A 21,478-nucleotide genomic window follows, 5' to 3' on the forward strand; every position below is an offset into this window, starting at 1 on the left:
AAACTCGACATCGGCAAACTCAAGCAGAAGCAATGTCGTTTTGGACAGTACGAATAACTTTCATCAACACAAGAGTATGAGATATTGCCTTTCATACAAATAAGAAAATGACTTGTTCACATTACTTTAAAAGAAGTGTAGTCTTTCAGATGACATTGTTCCAGGAGCAAACACACAAAAACAAACTTTAATGAACCCAAATCCATTACTGCTCATTATCAAAATGTGTCACCTAATGTTAATGATAACTACGGCTTATTATATACAGTTATGTTTACACTCATGCATATAGTTTACAAGAAGCACATTGATAATCCAACATTGCGGATTATTCAGACAGAGGTATAGACAACACTAGCACACTATGCTCACCACAGCGCTAAAGTGAACATCGCCGCACACCTGGACAAGGAATCAACAACAATGTATGACTAAACTTGACACACGAGAAATTCTTGAGGACTTTCCTATGAAAAAAGCACAACTGTAAAGTTTGTGTTGTTTTCTCTGTCACCTGCGGTAGTTAACAGACAAAATGGAAGATGCTAGTGACATCACATATATAAAAGGATTGGCAGTCTCTGTCTTGGAGATCTTGATAGCGTACTACAGGGATGGGCAATGGAACTCATCATGAGGGACTGCAGTGGCTCGTGGGTCTGCGGGGGGTGGTATGGATGTCCATACCACCCCCCGCGAACAAAACATTTTAGCGAACCCCTCGTGACAGCGAAGAGATACATTTTACGTTTTAAAGTTCATTTCCTGCAATTCTACACATTTTGCCATGGGGCGTAGAGAAAATGTTGGCGTTTTAAAGCAAGTTTGCTGCAATTCTACACATTTTGCCACAGGGCGGAGAGATTTTTTTATTTATTTTACAACTAATTTAATGCAGTTCTACTCATTTTGCCATGGGGCGGAGTGAAAAATGTGCAGTTTTACAGCTAATTTCATGCAATTCTACCAATTTTGCCATAGGGTGGAGGTAAATGTTATCAGTTTTTAATATTATAATTGATAATCAATGGGCCCTACTCTGTTTGGTAATTCGACCATGCTTACTACAAGTCTAGATAGCTGGCCACTAGACTAACTTACCAATCAAAAAACAATTAGCAGACATGGGCTAATTGAGTGACTGCTGATGCACAACCAAATTTCGAAATTTCACCTTGTGTATTCTATTATTCTAACTCTCAACCGTAAGTTGAGACCCCGACTAAGCTCCTAAGAATGTGTTTTTGATTTTTTTTTTTTATGTATTGTTCCGCAGGCCTATCCAAGGCAGTTGCCCATCCAAGGCATACTATACATTTTCTGGACTTTATCTTCTTACAACGATGGAAGTCCTATTCACCCAAATATGGAAGATCCATACTGTATCCTTGTCTTAGGATATAATTCTTGTCATAAGAGGTCTGATAAGAATATCAAAAGAGCTTCAACTCAACCACCCACGCTAGAAAAGGTTGATTCATGTTCCTAAAAACATTTTCAAAAAGCTGTCACTGAAAGATATCGAGGCTCATTCCTTCCCATTATATATTTTTTGTTGATAAAACAACTTGTTGATTTCAATTTACACAGTTTAGTTTTTGTTTTACAATGATATTTAATTTGTAAATTGTGTTAAATGTATCTTAGTGAAAATTCAGATCACCTTCTGACAAGACATCTCTGTGTATTGTGGTCTTCTTTACACTGTCTCCACTGTATAACATTCTCACAATCTCTTCATTGTAAAAATGGTCTGTTAGCAGACAAAGCCGACTGAATTAAATATGTTTAACACAATTAAAAGAAAGACCATAGAAGATATAGGATATAAATACATTTCACAAAGACATAATGATTATTTCACCTCTAATTAATTATTTATTGACTTGTCTAGTGTAATAGTATTGTTGCTGATAAATGTTTCATGGGGAATTAAAAAAAATATATAACATGTGCATTAGTGACATTTTATATCAAGACATTCTTCTAGTAAGGAAAGGTTTCTTTAGTTTCTGTAATATTGGAGATGCAGTCATGACTGCAACAGTACTGTGTAGACATAAAATGAGTTATAGTCTCATTTAGGTATTTACCTCAGTAACTATGTAGTTATCATCCATATGCCCTTCGCATTTAAACAACCACTCACGTTTCTGTGTTACAGGAATATTATGACATATTTGTCTAGTGTATTTTTGGGGGGCACTGAATAGATTGTGGACGCCAGCCAGCAGCACTTTTAGGCATAGCTTTGAAGTTCTGTATAACCAAACAAGCACAAGTTTTTTGCTTCATCTGAAATTACATTTTGGATACACAGCCTTAGGAGTCTTGATCCAATGAAAGTCAACAGAGAGCTTCCATTTAAAATAAAGCTGCAACAACAGGATTAAAGGAGCTAGAGGACAAACACTAAATTAATAGTTTAAAAAAATATATATAATTCACGTCTAAAATATTTGGGCCACCATCCTGCTGGTGTTGGTTCAGAGGCCTTAGTTATATTAGTGGATACTTCAGATGTCTTGGATGTGGCAGTAGGTGGCTTAAGCATTGGATGTCATGGATGTTAGATTTAGGATAAAGGGAGGTGGTAGTCAATGGCGTAAGAGACCTTGGATGTGACACGTCAATGCCTCCAAATCCTTGGATTTAATCGTACATAGTTCAGAGGCCTTGGATGAAAGCAATAAAATGGTTATATATTTATTTTTTTGCTTTCAAAAACTAAAAATCTTTCAATTTTATTTAAAGAAGCTTTCAAATAATTTTGAATAGCTTTATAAGACCTTATAGAAGCTTTCAAAGACTAAGAAGCTTTCGAAGATCTTTCTGAAGCTTTTGAAGACTCTAGAAGCTATTGCTTTTTGAATCTTGCTTTCAGATTCTTTATAGAGAAGTTAGAAGCCCTTGATGTGGCAATACGCTTCCAGGGAGGAGAATACGATGTACATGAGCCACAGGCTGAAGAAGAGACAGGTGGTCGCAATTTTGGGGCCCCGGGGCCCACCCAGCTCGCCCCCAATCTCAGGTCGGCGCCGGTACATGAGCACGGCCACGGCGACAAAGGCGAAGATGGTGAATAGGGTGACGGAGAAGGCCAGGGTGCCCGGGTCCACCCGGAAGTCGTTGCCCTTGGAATTGTGGTAGATGGCTGCAATGGACCAGGCCACGCCGATCCCCAAGAAGACGTTAACGGCATTGCTGCCCGTTACGTTGCCGATGGAGGCGTCTGCGTACTGGTCCTGGATTGCAGCTACCTTGCTGGCAAACGTGTCTGGGGGAGCGAGAGAGAGATGAAGAGAAAGGGAAAGGAAGAAAAGGAAGAATTGTGAATGGTGGTAGAGTGACATGGATCCAAAATTAGATGTCCATGCATGACAAGAGATATGACATAGTGTACTATTCAAGAACACTGCATACAAAGCACTGCTTTTAGGAGTGACAATGCCTAATTGTGATTACAACCCTGTCATGAGAATGTAGAGTTAGATGGTGTATGTTACTAACCTGACCTCCCAATGCAGCAAACACTAGATTGGTGACAGAGTCCTAATAAGACCCACCGTTTGTGAATATGTCTGTTTGTGTGTGTAACGCTCGTCTTCGGGTGAAAGTGAGGAGGACCAAAGCGCAGCGTGGTATGTTTCCATATTTATTGGAATACTTCTTTTATCACGAACAAAAAACAACAAACCGACAAACAAAGGAACGAAGACGATACAGTCCCGTAACGTGAACACTTAACACTGGTACACTGAAACAGGAACAATCACCCACAAACAAACAGTGAGAACAGCCTACCTAAATATGGTTCTCAATCAGAGGAAACGTAAAACACCTGCCCCTGATTGAGAACCATATCAGGCTAGTTGACAACCCTAAACCAAACATAGAAACACATAACATAGAATGCCCACCCAGCTCACGTCCTGACCAACTAAACAAAGACTAAACAAAGGAAATAAGGTCAGGAACGTGACAGTACCCCCCCCCCCAAGGTGCGGACTCCGGCCGCAAAACCTGAACCTATAGGGGAGGGTCTGGGTGGGCATCTGTCCACGGTGGCGGCTCTGGCTCTGGACGTGGCCCCCACCCCACCATAGTTAATCCCCGCTTCCGTGGCCTCCTTTTAATGGCGACCCTCCATTTGATCCCCACTGGACTAAGGGGCAGCACCGGACTGAGGGGCAGCACCGGACCGAGGGGCAGCACCGGACCGAGGGCACCGAGGGGCAGCTCCGGACTGAGGGGCAGCTCCGGACTGACTGACGGCTCTGGCAGGTCATGGCTGGCTGACTGCTCTGGCAGGTCATGGCTGGCTGACGGCTCTGGCAGGTCATGGCTGGCTGACGGCTCTGGCAGGTCATGGCTGGCTGACGGCTCTGGCAGGTCATGGCTGGCTGGCGGCTCTGGCAGGTCATGGCTGGCTGGCGGCTCTGGCAGGTCATGGCTGGCTGGCGGCTATGGCAGGTCATGGCTGGCTGGCGGCTCTGGCAGGTCATGGCTGGCGGGCGGCTCTGGCAGGTCATGGCTGGCTGGCGGCTCTGGCAGCCCCTGTCTGGCGGGCGGCTCTGGCAGCTCCTGTCTGGCGGGCGGCTCTGGCGGCTCCTGTCTGGAGGACGGCTCTGGCGGCTCCTGTCTGGCGGATGGCTCTAGCGGCTCCTGACTGACGGACGGCTCTAGCGGCTCCTGACTGACGGACGGCTCTAGCGGCTCCTGACTGACGGACGGCTTTGAAGGCTCAGGACAGACGGGTGGCTTTGCAGGCTCAGGACAGACGGGTGGCTTTGAAGGCTCAGGACAGACGGTTAGCTCAGACGGCGCTGGGCAGACGGGCAGTTCAGACAGCGCTGGGCAGACAGGTAGCGCAGGCGGCGCTGGGCAGACGGGCAGCGCTGGGCAGACGGCAGACTCTGGCCGGCTGAGACGCACAGTAGGCCTGGTGCGTGGTGCCGGAACTGGTGGTACCGGGCTAAGGACACGCACCTCAAGGCTAGTGCGGGGAGCAGCAACAGGGCGCACAGGGCTCTGGAGACGCACAGGAGGCTTGGTGCGTGGTGCCGGAACTGGTGGTACCGGGCTGGAGACACGCACCATAGGGCAAGTGCGTGGAGGAGGAACAGGGCTCTGGAAACGCACTGGAAGCCTGGTGCGTGGTGTAGGCACTGGTGGTACTGGGCTGGGGCGGGGAGGTGGCGCCGGATATACCGGACCGTGCAGGCGTACTGGCTCCCTTGAGCACCGAGCCTGCCCAACCTTACCTGGTTGAATGCTCCCCGTAGCCCAACCAGTGCAGGGAGGTGGAATAACCCGCACTGTGCTGTGTTGGCGAACCGGGGACACCATGCATAAGGCTGGTGCCATGTATGCCGGCCCGAGGAGACGCACTGGAGACCAGACGCGTTGAGCCGGCTTCATGGCACCTGCCTCAATGCTCAATCTAGCCCGGCCGATACGAGGAGCTGGAATGTACCGCACCGGGCTAAGCACACGTACAGGAGACACCGTGCGCTTTACCGCATAACACGGTGTCTGCCCGTACTTTCGCCCTCCACGGTAAGCTCGGGAGTTGGCGCAGGTCTCCTACCTGACTTCGCCACACTCCCTTGTAGCCCCCCCAATAAATTTTTGGGCTTGACTCTCAGGCTTCCGTGCTAGCCGCGTACCTTCATAACGCCGGTTCCTCTCTCCGGTTGCCTATGCTCTCCTAGCTGCCTCCACCTGTTCCCATGGGAGGTGATCCTTTCCAGCCAGGATCTCCTCCCATGTGTAGCAACCCTTGCCGTCCAAAACGTCCTCCCATGTCCATTCCTCCTTCTTGCGCTGCTCCTACTGCCGCTGCCTGTTACCACGCTGCTTGGTCCGGTTTTGGTGGGTGATTCTGTAACGCTAGTCTTCGGGTGAAAGTGAGGAGGACCAAAGCGCAGCGTGGTATGTTTCCATATTTATTGGAATACTTCTTTTAACACGAACAAAAAACAACAAACCGACAAACAAAGGAACGAAGACGATACAGTCCCGTAACGTGAACACTTAACACTGGTACACTGAAACAGGAACAATCACCCACAAACAAACAGTGAGAACAGCCTACCTAAATATGGTTCTCAATCAGAGGAAACGTAAAACACCTGCCCCTGATTGAGAACCATATCAGGCTAGTTGACAACCCTAAACCAAACATAGAAACACATAACATAGAATGCCCACCCAGCTCACGTCCTGACCAACTAAACAAAGACTAAACAAAGGAAATAAGGTCAGGAACGTGACAGTGTGTATACATGTCTGTGTGTATTGCGGCATGTATGGAACGCACCTGGCACAGACGTCCCGAGCGCCACAAACACCACGGCGGTCACGGAGTCCTTGAGGCCCACGGTACAGCCAAAGTGGGAGGCCAGGTCTCCAATGAAGGCGGTGAGCAGGCCAATCATACTGATGGAGACCACGAAGCAGGCCCAGCCGTTCCAGTAGTCGGTGGGCGGCACAAAGGCGAACAGGAGCTTCCAGAAGACGGTGAGAAAGTGCATGACGTAATCAAAGCAGGAGGGCAGCTTCTCCTCGCCGCACTCGTCCTCATCATCATCGCCTGAGACATTTTGAGGGGAGGAAAGATGTGTTGTAACCCCAACTTCGTGGTTCAATTTCAACATTTAACATGTTGAAACTGGATATCTGGAGGTGAATGCACCAATTTGTAAGTCGCTCTGGATAAGAGCGTCTGCTAAATGACTTAAATGTAAAATGTAAATGTAACATGTTTAAAACCTCTGCTACAATGTTAAGTTTCTCTGCAATGTAATCAAGTCTTAAACTGTGAGTGGACCAGGAGAAACTAGCCACCACTAGTCCATTCTAAATTAAAACACAGACGTTCCGGCATTCCTAGTAGTGTTAGCCGTTAGCCCCACTCTCTCCACTCCCTACAGTCTGTGTGGAGAGTGAATTTCCACATGACACAACCAATGAAGCCTCTCATCACATCAAGTCAGGACAGTGAGCCACATCTCTACTCATTGAAGCCATGGGAGAGTTCATTAGGGTGACTGACAGCGTGGCTTAAAATAGCTGATGGGCAAAATCCATCTGAATGCGTTTCTCTGCATGGGAGCAGGGAATGGTCACGTTTTTGTGCGTGTGTGTGTGTGTGTGAGTGTGTGTGTGTGTGTGTGTCTGTATTTGTGTGTATTTTTGCTAATACAATACACGTGTCCATGAGTATGTCTCAAGACATAGGCCTGCATTTCAATACCTGTTTCAATGCTTGTTTCTATGCACGCGTGCATGCATGGGTGCGTGTGTGTGCTCATGCATGCATTTGAGTGGACAGGAGGCCATAGTGGTTCAAAAGATCCAGCTTGACCATGTCCTGCCTTGTTTTGTTTCCAATCGAATATGTGTTACGGTAAACATACAGGTTAGGGATGAGATCAACCATAGCCCATCTGCAGCAAAGACTCTGTGCCTATCCCAGAGGAAAGGGTCTGCCCGGATATTAGCACAGTTCAGAACTCACGAGTACACACACACACACACACACACACACACACACACACACACACACACACACACACACACACACACACACACACACACACACACACACACACACACACACACACACACACACACACACACACACACACACACACACACACACACACACACACACACAATGGTCGTGTGTGAATACCCATACTTGCATTCTAAATAGTAGGCATTGTTTTATAGAATGTTTTATAGTATGTGAAATTTCAAAATGTTTGTATGCTTTAAATGGCAGGATGTCATACTAATTTCAGCTTGTCAGCTAGTAGAATTCACTGGACACTTTTGAGGAAGATGATAATCAGCTGAGGGGACGTGCTGTACCAAAAAAGAACGAATGGCGGGAATAAACGTAATTGCTCATTAGATGATGCATTCTCAGGAGCCTAGTATGCTGATATTTGTTGCTTACCGAATTAGTTTTTTTCTAAACAGTATGTGGTACTAGCACACAATATGCAGTTTAAGTAAATAGTAGGAAAGCCTGATTCTGGACATGGCCACAAACACACGGCCACACACACACACACGTAGTTTAGAATTCATGAATTCATTACATACTAATTCATTACATGGACTTTTTAATGATCTCATTACTAGCCCTGGAGGAATCTACTCTGGAGTGCACTCCCATGGCTAACAAGCTTAGCCATCTCCACTCAAGCTCTCAGTGGAACTTTGTGTGAGATGTGTGAGATGTGTGTATATGTGATTGTGTGTGGGGGTGTGTGTGTGTGTGTGTGTGTATGTGTGTGTGTTGCTTGATGAGTTCGTTGTGCTTCGGCGCTGCTCCGCTGATAAATCAACAGTGCTTCGGAATGTGCTTCGGAGGGCGCCGCTACTGGAACTTCACAGTTCCCGCTAATTACAAAAAGCGTTCCAATTAAGATCTGGGCAGATGACATTGTGGCTAGGGTGATTGTGTAGCCAATTAAGACAAATATGATTTGAAAGGAAAATAACATATTTGGGACAAGATTTGATTTTGCTCTGAATACATCATCCCGTATTGTTGTCCAAGAATCAGAATATAGGTTTGCGTCCCAAATGGCAACCTATTCCCTGTAGTGCACTACTAGGCCTTGGTCAAAAAGTAGTGCACTGGGCCTCCCGGGTGGCGCAGTGGTCTAGGGCACTGCATCGCAGCGCTAGCTGTGCCACCAGAGACTCCAGGTTCTGTCGCAGCCGGCTGCGACCGGGAGGTCTGTGGGGCGACGCACAATTGGCCTAGCGTCGTCCGGGTTAGGGAGGGTTTGGCCGGTAGGGATATCCTTGTCTCATCGTGCACCAGCGACTCCTGTGGCGGGCCGGGCGCAGTGCGCGCAAACCAAAATAAAAAATAAAAAAATAATAAAATTTTTAAAAAAGTAGTGCACTATAAAGGGAATATGATGCCATTTGGGACGCAGAATGGTGTTATGTTTAAGAGGCTACCCTGAAGGGTTCTTCCTACTGCACTTCCTAGACCTAGGGAGTTTTCCCCTGCCACTCTAGTTGTGGCTTGCTCTTTTGGGGTTTAGGCCTGGTTTGTTGGTTAGGCAATTTGTTACAAACACTTTTCTATAAAAGGCTGCCAATGAAATGATTGATTGATTGATCTGCTTACCAGAGCTGACTGTGATAGCTTCCATAAACTGCTGCCTCCAGCTATTGGTTCCAATCAATAGAGCCAAGTTGGTCTTCTTAATCAGCTTATCCACTGTGTTCTGTGGGGCACCAGAAGATAATATTTCAGTCTATTAATCCTCAAACCTGCTTATTTAGCTTTCCACAAACACAGATACATGCCCAATGAACACACCTTGGCGGTGAACATGATGTACAAGTCTATAAAATACAATAAAGACAAACCAGTTTGATTTATCAGGGCAGACTGTGAGCCAAACCATTTCACATACCCTATATCAACCTCAAAACATACCCTGACTCCTACACCTAAAACTACCCCAAACTGCAAAGACATTTTTAATGCTCAAATTCCAAAATGTTCATCCTGATCACTGTCTCTTTCATGTGGAAAATGGAACTTACAGTATCAGTACACCTTTTGGATTGACAGATGGGAGATACCACTTAAGACACCAGAGGTACGACTTACTGTAAGTAATGGGAGATACAATCTCAAGTGCAGCTGGTTGACTTACTCCCTCCCTTTCCAAGTGGTGGAGTGGGTGGTTTTAAAGGTCCACTAGTTGTTTTACGGTCCTATCAAAGCTGTGATTTACTATTATTAAAGGTACAATTTGCAGGTTTGTGCGCGACACGGCAGATTTCCGATATAAATGAGAGTTAATGATCTGTCATTCTCATTGAAAGCAAGTCTGGTAAGCGGTAGATCCGTTCTTTGTGCGGTATGCTATGCTTCCCCTCTATAAGTTTCGTTTTTGCTTATTTTTTGTTTTAGTTTTGTACGTCAGCTTCAAGAGCTGAAAATACAATATTTTGGGTTATTCCAAATATATGTCACAGCGTTTTAGATATTGCAACGATTCTCTACACTATACATTGCTTTTTTGTGTCACTAAAACTAAAATCAGGGGAACATTTTAGTAACCAGGAAACTTCTTTCTAACAAACCAAAAGGTAGTCATTAATCTAGTAAAATAGAGCGCCTCAGAAACAGACCAAAGCAGAAGTGTGGTCTCGTACCTTGAACTCATACGACTCCTCGATGACAACTTCCAGTTTGACGTGCTCCCCGAGGGTGGGCCGGCCCATCTCAGCGATGCGGCGTTCCTCCTCCTCTTTCTTGGAGAGAGCTTCCTCGTCCCCTTCCTCTGAGGGTGAGAGGGGGAGAAAGATAGAGAGAGAGGGATAAAGAAAGAGGAAAGGAGAGAGAACACATTTGGGTGGTTAGCGGCCATGACACGGACGATACCCATAAGAGAACATTCATGTGTTTCCGTGAGTGGTCAAGGTAGCTGTTGACTGTTCAACACCTGCCTTTGAAAACCTTTACACTTTTGAAAATATTGTGCTAAGTACTATGCTGCCTTGGATATTTTATTTTCCCATAATCCTTTCTAGCACAGTTCCAGATACTGTGGTGGATGTGTAACGGATGTGAAATGGCTAGCTAGTTAGCGGGTACGCGCTACTAGCGTTTCAATCAGTTACGTCACTTGCTCTGAAACCTAGAAGTAGTGTTGCACCTTGCTCTGCAAGGGCCGTGGCTTTTGTGGAGCGATGGGTAACGACGCTTCGTGGGTGACTGTTGTTGATGTGTGCAGAGGGTCCCTGGTTCGCGCCCGTGTCGGGGCGAGGGGACGGTTTAAAGTTATACTGTTACATTGATGCTGTTGACCCGGATCACTGGTTGCTGCGGAAAAGGAGGAGGTTGAAAGGGGGGTGAGTGTAACGGATGTGAAATGGCTAGCTAGTTAGCGGGTACGCGCTACTAGCGTTTCAATCAGTTACGTCACTTGCTCTGAAACCTAGAAGTAGTGTTGCACCTTGCTCTGCAAGGGCCGTGGCTTTTGTGGAGCGATGGGTAACGACGCTTCGTGGGTGACTGTTGTTGATGTGTGCAGAGGGTCCCTGGTTCGCGCCCGTGTCGGGGCGAGGGGACGGTTTAAAGTTATACTGTTACATATGCATAACCTGGCCAGAGCATAACAGTTCAGCTTGGCTCTGTTTTGCGAGGCTCATAAGTGTGAAAATGTCACTTGAGTCCAGGTTTCTGTTGCAAGTGTACCTTCTTGTGCTCTGTTTACGCTAACTGAGCAAAGATAAAGTGAGGACTAGGAAAAGTGTGCATTCACAGGCTACATAAACGATCTGTGGTAGGAGAAGCCACAAAGGTGTGTGAAAGAGGCAAATGTGCAATAGCTGCATGATACTGACTATTAGCGTCGCTGTGACAATCTAGTCATTTGACTGGCCCAAAGCTAGTCATCGAAGCAGAAACAGAGACGTACTGAGCTGATAAAGAAAGGGAGTTCTTTCAGAGTGACACTGGAAATAAAAAAGCAGACTGTTATTTCGCAGAGATTTCCAGCCGGAGGCAGTATTGAGACGGCAGTGACAGAGAACTCATGAGTCACACAGTGGCGTGCGCACAGCCTTTGACACAACACCGGCACATGGATGGTGAGAGGGAGGATAGAAGAGAGCGAGACGATAGAGAAGTGAGGGGAGGATAGAGAGGACAAAGGGAGGATGTATACCTGCAATGCTGATAATGGTGGCAGGGACAGGGTTATCCCTACCCTGCACTTTCCGGTAGACGTCCCTGCCTGAGGGACAAGTTCACAGTTCAAAGTTCATTGCACAAAGAGCCCCCATTAGATAAAAAAAACTGTTTCCCAAGGTTTCCGGATAAGTCAAAAACACTATCCAATATATTTCACAATATTATGGTGGAGGAACGCAGGTTTCAATTGAAAAGCTGTTGAGATTCTTTGATCCCACTGTAAACTTTACTTTGTTGAGTACATGAATTTGAGTACATTTGCTTTGAGACTTTTGTTAATTAAAGTTGCAGCTATAGAGGAAATATGCTTTTAAAGTTATCCGGGGAAAACCAGTGACTGTGTTTGATTGAAAAGATTGTTTTTCATATAGCATTGGATTCAAACACTCCTCCTGAAGAGCTACTGAATGTGAAGAGTTTTGTTCCTGTCCACCATTAACACACCTGATTCACCTAATCCCAGCCCAGACCGAAGAGCTGAATGAAGTGTGTAGGCTAAGTCCTATCAACTGTGTTATTGCTGGGCTGGAACAAAAGCCTGCACACTCAGTACATCTTCAGGACCGGAGTGACCACTGACATACATTTGAAGTCGGAAGTTTACATACACCTTAGCCAAATACATTTAAACTCAGTTTTTCACAATTCACAATTTAATCCCAGTAAAAATTCCCTGTTTTAGGTCAGTTAGGATCACCACTTTATTTTAAGAATGTAAAATGTCAGAATAATAGTAGAGAGAATGATTTATTTCAGGTTTCATTTCTTTCATCACATTCCCAGTGGGTCAGAAGTTTACATACACTCAATTAGTATTTGGTAGCATTGCCTTTAAATTGATTAACTTGGGTCAAACGTTTCGGGTAGCCTTCCACAAGCTTCCCACAATAAGTTGGGTGAATTTTGGCACATTCCTCCTGACAGAGCTGGTGTAACTGAGTCAGGTTTGTAGGCCTCCTTGCTCGCACACGCCTTTTCAGTTCTGCCCACACATTTTCTATAGGATTGAGGTCAGGGCTTTGTGATGGCCACTTCAATACCTTGACTTTGTTGTCCTTAAGCCATTTTGCCACAACTTTGGAGGTATGTTTGGGATCATTGTCCATTTGGAAGACCCATTTGCGACCAAGCTTGAACTTCCTGACTGATGTCTTGAGATGTTGCTTCAATATATCCACATAATGTCCCTTCCTCATGATGCCATCTATTTTGTGAAGTGCCCCAGTCCCTCCTGCAGCAAAGAACCCCCACAACATGATGCTGCCACCACCGTGCTTCACGGTTGGGATGATGCTCTTCGGCTTGCAAGCCTCCCCCTTTTTCCTCCAAACATAACAATGTTCATTATGGCCAAACAGTTCTATTTTTGTTTCATCAGACAAGAGAACATTTCTACAAAAAGTACGATCTTTGTCCCTATGTGCAGTTGCAAACGGTAGTCTAGCTTTTTTATGGCAGTTTTGGAGCATTGGCTTCTTCCTTGCTGAGCGGCCTTTCAGGTTATGTCGATATAGGACTCGTTTTACTGTGGATATAGATACTTTGTACCTGTTTCCTCCAGCATCTTCACAAGGTCCTTTGCTGTTGTTCTGTGATTGATTTACACTTTTCGCACCAAAGTACGTTCATCTCTAGGAGACAGAATGCGTCTCCTTCCTGAGCGGTATGATGGCTGTGTGGTCCCATGGTGTTTATACTTGCGTACTATTATTTGTACAGATGAACGTTGTACCTTCAGGCGTTTGGAAATTTCTCCCAAGGATCAACCAGACTTGTGGAGGTCTGTAATTATTTTTTCTGAGGTCTTGGCTGATTTTGATTTTCCCATGATGTCAAACAAAGAGGCACTGAGTTTGAAGGTCGGCCTTGAAATACATCCACAGGTACACCTCCAATTGACTCAAATGATGTCATTTAGCCGATCAGAAGCTTCTAAAGCTATGACATCATTTTTTTGAATTTTCCAAGCTGTTTAAAGGCACAGTCAACTCAGGGTATGTAAACTTCTGACCCACTGGAATTGTGATACAGTGAATTATAAGTGAAATAATCTGTCTGTAAACAATTGTTGGAAAAATTACTTGTGTCATGCACAATGTAGATGTCCTAACTGATTTGCCAAAACTATAGTTTGTTAACAAGACATTTGTGGAGTGGTTGAAAAACAAGTTTTGATGACTCCAACCTAAGTGTAAGTAAACTTCTGCCTTCAACTGTACTGTAGCACATACAGTAATCACCAGACATGTTAGGTGATATGATATTACAACTGGTCACACCTAACACAACAGGAACACATTCATAAACCATTCATGAATCATTTGTAATACCTGAATTACCATGATTAAAGTGTGTCAAGTGTGTAAGCTTTATGAATGTCTATTTCCTGTAAAATAGGGGGAATTCAATTCAAGTTTCTGGAGACATGAAATTATTTGAACCAGAATTTAGCTAGTTCATTTTCATTACATTGTTATATTTACCTTATCTGTGTAATTAGCCTACTGTATACAGTTGAGTAAGTACAAAGTGTTTGTGGAAATTGCATTCCCAAGAGACTTGATTGAACCCTGATGAATAGCCGACCATTAACGGTTCACGACCCAACCGTTAAAGGACCACAGAATGCGCTCAGTGTGTCCATTAGGCCTGTGGATTTTTTAAAATATGTTTTATCAGAATGAATTAGATTGAGCAATAAAAGCCCCACTTTCATTCCATAGGCTGGGATCCGCACTATGCAGCTGTTGCAAGAGTGCATTTTTCACTGACTGGTTTCAAAAACAATGATTGATAGGCAGCTTGAACTTCTTGAATTTAAACCATTATTGGGTTCAAATACACATTTAGATATGTGAGCAGCTATCCACAACAACCACAATCTGTAAGGCGCAAATAGCTAAATGAGAGAGCAGCAGTGTGATTCATATCAATGCGCTATGTAGATCTCAATAATAAGTGATATCCGTATCGCCGTAGACTACACCACTGCTGTCATCCTTACCTCCAAGCGTTTATTCAAATTGGATAATCTTTGGATGCCGACAGCAGTCGCACCATTGTAAGACATAGCTTGTACTGTAGCCTACAAAAGCCTATTTGTGCTCTTTTCCCGTGATCCATCGAACACATTTGGTGTGTCGTCATAGTGGTCAGACTCGCCCAGATGGAACAAATTTAAAATCGAGCCTTTTTTCAATGCTGATTTGAATGTCATTGAGAAAACAGAGAAGTGTCAAAGATATTTTTCGCAAACATCCTTTCTGAATTAAAAAGTAATCCTCAAAGTAATCATCTAGTTTTTCAAAAGTATCTGTAATCTGATTACACATTTTTTTCTGGTAATGTAACGGATTACAGTTAGCATTTTTTTGTAATCCCTTACAAGTAACGGATTACATGTAATCCGTTGCTCCCCAACCCTGTCATTGGCATGGTATCAAACACATCAAAGACGTGATTTCCATGTGGTTAATACCACTCCATTGACTCCATTCCAGCCTTTGTTATGAGCCGTCCTCCCCTCAGCAGCGTCCACTGGTACATGCCTACATGAACACACAGTGAGGTCGCACACACGCATTCATCATCTTTCACACTCTTTCGCACACAGTGAAGTGTGACTCATTCAGTGATAGGATAGGCCTACACATTGAATGCCTGGAAGTGCCACAAACCAAGGTGCAAACCAAACAAACTACATTTCTAATATTCACCAAAGAAAATACTATAGTAGTACTACAGTAGTACACAAAACATATCCATTCACGTGTACTCAGTGCTGTCTTTGGAGTATATTTGATTTGAAAATATGCCATGCTCAAATCAACTAAAGTCTATCAAAGCATTCTCAATATAATCAATATATTACATCGGTTTGTTATAAATGTCTATGTGTAAATAGACATAGTTACAAAGATAGTCTAAACAATGAAAGAGTAGCCTGAAAGGCTTGTGCCATTAGTAATGGGTAGGAGAACGCACGATTCTCACCAAGGTGACACATATGTTACTTGAATTTGACTTGCTTTAAATTTCAACGATTTAAAGCAATCAAATGCAAAACACTGAATTGTCTCTTACCATAAAGCTTTTTGTCTATTACAATTAACAAAAAATGACCAATTAATTAATCAATCAATCAATATATACATTGAATCCAAATAATATATATTTTTTTGCAATAGTAATATACAATACCTGTCTTCACGAATCCACCTAAAACCATAAAAAATAAAGAAAATAAATCAAAACATGCCTTTTGGTTGTGAGTGGGTATTAGTTTATATGAATTATCTTAATAGTATTATTGATTAATGACACATTTTGATCAGCAAATGATAAAAAATACTGTATAGGCCTACTTCCAACTCACTCTAAATCACTCTTTAATAAGAACAGTTACACATGTTTTCTTGCAACTGAGAACATAATTTAGGAAATGTATTTACCCTTCCGTAGAAGGTTACTATGTACAAGGACTACCAGTGTTTGCACGCTTGACACTTGACACTACAACAGTAACAGACAATGATTGACATTTCAAGTAATAAGTGACTTCAGAAGCGAGGTAAACGAAGAGTGTGACAGCACACCAGAGCAGACTAACGAGAAAAAGTAGACTGCTTACCAATTTCTTGAAGCAACACAGCTGATAGGATGGAAACAGATGAAACAAGAGACAGTTGAGCAGAAAGAAACGAGAGATGAGAAACAAGAGAAATGGAAACAAGTAACAAGGGAAACAGAGGAATGAATATACACAAGCCGGTGGCAAAAAGTTATAGCCATCAGGCAAGTTAGTTATAATATATAGATTTCGTGGTTAGGTTGTTGTTCACTACAGACTAGACATGTCTAGCAAGTTTTTGAATTTCAAATCAGGCTTGTAGGACTCGAAATGTTATACATTAAATGCCAATAAAAGACTTGGGCCAATCAAATCTCAGAGGCACAATTTCAATTCCCAATATCTATGAGTATTTAAAGATGTAACATATTCGGAAATAAAAACAAGGGTTTCATAGTGGCATTTGTTACACGCTAAATGTTTCCACTGGATGAAAGTTTAAGCAATGACAAATGATGCCTAAATGCACACTGAATAAGTCAAAACAGATTATTGTCAAAATGATGCGTTAACATTAACCTGCAGTGTAGTGTTTTGGGCCAAGTTTCCTGAGATGGAACGGAAGTCTCATGAGAGCGTTTTAACGATGCACTGTCCCTAATGTTCCAAAATGTAATGTTATGAGGGTTTTGGGAAACAGGGCCTTAGGCTCTGGCATAGCTTCATTTGGAGGTCAACATAAAACAAATATTAAATGAAATGGTACCACAATAAACATGTACTGCAATCACTTCTCTGTGATGGCAAAATGTGCCTAATAAATTAACCACCGCAACACACCATTTTCTCAATAGCACAATGATAAAATGTTAAAACGTCATTTCCATACATTGAGAGTGGTGATTTAGTATATGCATTGGTACCGTATATAGACGTTAATATTGTATTATGTAATGATAAAAATATATCTAATGGTGTTTCTTCCAAAATCCTACAGTAAGGAGTTAATCAAAGTCCAAAATGCATACTGCAAAACTCATAAAGTTCTTGAGTATTGTGAGTGTGTGTGTTCCAAGCAACACCACAAACAGAAACAGTGGAACACAGTTAGTACCCAAGGGGTATGGTTAGGAAAGAGTCAACTCGGACCATTTGCTTGGCTGAAGACCACGAGAGCTCAAGGGCTAGAACATGTGGAGGTACACATTTCTACAGCACCTTCTTGAGCATACAACCACTACCACTCAACGTTCCACCTTTGTTTATCAACCAAAAAGCCATTATCACTCTGCACGCCTCATAGGATGGGACTCCTTAACGAGACAGAAAGAAACGTCTCTGACTCTGCTCAAATCCTGTTCAGCCCAACCCCATTGAACAGCGGTGTTGACCAGGGGCAGTAGAAACACAAGAAACCAGAGGAGAGGGTAGGTAGCCTTGCGACAGCAGAGAAAATACGAAAGGGAGCAGAAGAGGGTGAAAAAAAGAACAGGAAAGTAAGAAGGAAGGAGTGGGAGGAAGGAGAGAAGGAGGAGGTCAGAAGCTTGAGCCCATCTTCTACTCTTTTCAGTTACTCTCACACCTGTCAATCGCCTTTTCCAATGGGGCTCCTGTAGCTCTATGTAGAATCTGGCCTGTCTTTCATATTCGTCGTGGTCAAGTATTCTAACCACTATGGTCTTCCTGCAAGGGGACACAAGACAAGGTACAAAACAAAAAGGGCAAGGTGAAGGACGAGGGCGGGAGGTGGGGGAAGGGGGAAGGATAGATTGTGCAAGTTTCACAAACACACACACACACACCAAAAAGGATTTGGATTGGTTTCGATATCCACCAGATGGAACAGATGGAACAGATGGAACAGTTTGTCGGGGTTCGGGGGTAGGGGGGAAGTCGAGCTCTGTTGCATACCCGTACCACCTCATGGTGCATACATGGAGGGACAGTTGGAACTCTGTTTGGAAGCCTCTATGATCTCAGTTTGAGTTTAAAGATGAAAGCTTTTCACCTCAACTATCTTCATTGATCTTCACCTCTAATCATAATATCAATATTGTTATGTCTGTGCATTTGATATTGTTATGTCCTGGTATTTACCTCTCATAACATTGATATTGTTTTGTCTAGGTGCTGAGGTAAATAAAAGGTCACAGCTAAAAAAAAAGTGACTACTCAGAACAAGTGCTCTGTAGTCTAGGTCTGACTAAAATTGTTTTAGGATCAATGCTGGTCCTGGAGGACCACTATGTATGCTGGTTTCGGCTCCAATGAATCTTGGGATTTATAATCAAGAAATATACACCTGACCATTACACAAATATGGTGGAAAGGTAACAATGAAAAAAGACCAAAAAAGAGAATCCAGTGGGTAGGAAAACCTGGGATTTATAATCAAGAAATATACACCTGACCATTACACAAATATGGTTGAAAGGTAACAATGAAAAAAGACCAAAATAGAGAATCCAGTGGGTAGGAAAACCTGCCTTTATACTGTTCTCCTCTTGGACCAGGATTGGGAAAATGCTCCATGGAGGATGGAAATGTGGCCTTTATCCATGTATACCCAATTCAGTAGGTCTGGGCAAGCACAAAGTAATAGTGGATGGATCCAGTAGGCGAATGGAATGGGGGCGGGGTTAAGGGGTACAGTGTTGGGACCAAAGCCTGGGAAGGGAACGCCCCACCTTTCCTCTCACTCATCTCCAGCAGCTGAGGCTCTCCCATCTCAAGGAAGAAGTTCTTGTTTTTCTCATATTCCTCGTCATCGATTATATTGATCTGTATAGTTTTGCTGAAACAAAGAGAGAGAGAGAAAGAGAGAGAAAGAAGACAAGGTTGCAGATAGAACAGCGTATGGAGAGTGCGAACATGAGGGAAGAAGAACGACGAGCCATGCATCATCAAACGACGAGCCATGCATCGTCAAACGACACAAAGGCGACAGCACAAAAAAAAAATGGGAAGATGGATTGTAGGGTGACATTAAGCGATTCCGGTGGGGTGGGAGGAAACAATACATCACAAACAATGAAATCAATGTCTTTTATACAAAAATGTACTGGGAAAATGAAAACACCCCCATATATCGCCTCATCAAAACACTACATTTAAGTTCTGAATGAAAGTATTTTGAGACAAACAACAATTCACAACAAGACTGAAATATTTTCAAGAGTGTGACTATGCAGTGCTGTATTGTACTGTTAGTGTTCTTATAGGCCACAGGCCCTATGTACAGACAGGCATGGTGGACATTTTTTCCCTCCAATATATATTATTGCATTTTCTTCTCAACAATAGGTCAAATGTAAGTTGTGCTTGGCTTGGCTCAGTAATATAATAAGGCCTAGAGAGTCAATCAGTATATTTTATAGTCTTATACTGTGGCTCAGGCCCATGTTTGAGAATGACCAGGATACCCTCAACAGCGATGCTACCCAAATATGGAGACTAAAACAACTCTCCAAGACAAAAACAGAGCACCCATGGGTTGAAGACGCACTCTTGCATATTGTTTATAAACTAAACCAGGGGGAAATTATTGCCTGATCCCAGATATGTTTGTGCTGTATATCCAACTCATGACAATGACCATAGGATTTGGCAAGACAGCACAAACAGATCTGGGACCAGACCAGACCAGGGGAGGGAGGGAGACGACAGGCTTCTCGCTCTAACAGATAGCCAAACATGTCTGAACATATCTCAAAACACCACACTACTAATAAACTTGGACAAAATATACAAGTAATGACAAAAACTATGTAGGTAGCTTTGAAAGAAAAGCCTTTCTACTTGCTTTGGGCCTAAACAGGATATGACATTGCCAATTTATAAGTTACGAATTGTCTGATTGCTACTGTTGAATAATGCAGAAACCAGCTGCTGTAGCAGATTGCCATTTGCTGTTGGATTTGAAATAATAGCAAATAATCCCAACAGATTGTGACAAGTTTCAGACTGTGGCTATTTGTTCATAATGTAGGCCTACTAGAGTGGCCTACCATCAAAAACAATTAAGAAAATGCATCCACGATTTGTTGACAATTTATCGTCCTAGTAAAATAAACAGCCAATCCATGTGACACACGAAATGTAACCTTGTGGATGGTTGATGAACAATACTTCAAGGCTGCTGTGTTTGCCACATTCCACCCCTTACAAGATGGACAATTTAAATCTGGCAGATAACTGCATCTAATAACAGAACATGTCCATGGTCTGACATGTATTTCCTTCATTAAAGGTAGGCTAAACACTGATTGTGAGTCCTAATAGCATTATGTCAACATTGGTGCGATTTCAATTGCTTACACATATTCAGAGACTGTGGGATAAACAGGGTCATTAATTGGAATGGAATTACACTGTCCCTTGATAAAACAGTGCTGCTTTGTAGCAAATGGAAATGTCCAAAACCTTTGGAAGGGAAAATTGCCATAGAAAATAAACACATGCCGTATAGTCAACCTGGTCTCAGACCATTTCATATTATTCTGTATGTAATTCCGAGAACACTCCTGTTTAGTATGATATGTTACGTTTCGTATGTTAAGTATTAATATGTGGATGTCCATCACCCATTTCGTTTGATAAGTTAAGAATTACAATTCGTTTTATATGTTACAAATTTGCTAAATGTACAATATGTTACAAATTTCCAAAACATATGATATGTTAGAAATTCTAGCCAGGTGGCTAACATTAGCTAGGCTATGGGTTAGGGTTTAAGGTTAGGGTTTAGGTTAAAGTTAGGATTAGCTAACATGCTAAGTAGTTGCGAAGTAGCTACAGTTGTCCGTTATAAGCCAACCCATAATTTTTGTCCTTTAGAAGACACTCTCATGCAGAGCTACTTACAGTAGTGAGTGCATACATTTTAATACTTTTTTTCATACTGGTCCCCCGTGGGACTCAAACCGACAACCCTGGCATTGCAAGCGCCATGCTCAACCAACTGAGCTACACGGGACTACCATCCACCCTGACCAACCACCACAGTAAGTAAACATCTGTATTATATAACCATACCAAACATAACATTTCATACTAATTTGAGTATCTCGGATTTACATTTACTATGTTACGTCTACTCTATGAGACCAGGCTGGTATACGTGGGTTCCACAGCGCCCTATGGGACTCCCAATCACAGCCGGT

General features: G+C 43.2%; 1 protein-coding gene across 20 annotated transcripts in view; it reads right to left on the reverse strand.

The window, feature by feature from the left end:
- Window positions 1-2,900: 2,900 nt before the first annotated feature.
- The window catches only part of slc8a1a (solute carrier family 8 member 1a), a 33,092-nt gene continuing 14,514 nt past the window's right edge, over window positions 2,901-21,478 (reverse strand). Inside the window, exons 2-10 of one of the 20 annotated variants that reach the window (XM_038971611.1) lie at window positions 19,004-19,110; window positions 16,377-16,397; window positions 15,947-15,964; window positions 15,830-15,844; window positions 11,721-11,789; window positions 10,204-10,331; window positions 9,161-9,260; window positions 6,323-6,595; window positions 2,901-3,277 (exon numbers count right to left, since the gene is read on the reverse strand). In XM_038971611.1, the coding sequence (XP_038827539.1) occupies window positions 2,901-3,277; window positions 6,323-6,595; window positions 9,161-9,260; window positions 10,204-10,331; window positions 11,721-11,789; window positions 15,830-15,844; window positions 15,947-15,964; window positions 16,377-16,397; window positions 19,004-19,110 (1,108 nt within the window). Of the gene's footprint in view, window positions 3,278-6,322; window positions 6,596-9,160; window positions 9,261-10,203; window positions 10,332-10,515; window positions 10,532-11,720; window positions 11,790-12,872; window positions 12,891-13,272; window positions 13,287-14,727; window positions 14,738-15,435; window positions 15,444-15,829; window positions 15,845-15,941; window positions 15,965-16,351; window positions 16,398-17,877; window positions 18,000-18,485; window positions 18,510-18,996; window positions 19,111-21,478 lie in introns of all 20 variants that reach the window. The other 19 variants (XM_038971602.1, XM_038971642.1, XM_038971618.1 and 16 more) reach the window with 19 other exon arrangements.

This window comes from Salvelinus namaycush, chromosome 2, assembly GCF_016432855.1.
Source record: "Salvelinus namaycush isolate Seneca chromosome 2, SaNama_1.0, whole genome shotgun sequence".
Taxonomy (NCBI): domain Eukaryota; kingdom Metazoa; phylum Chordata; class Actinopteri; order Salmoniformes; family Salmonidae; genus Salvelinus; species Salvelinus namaycush.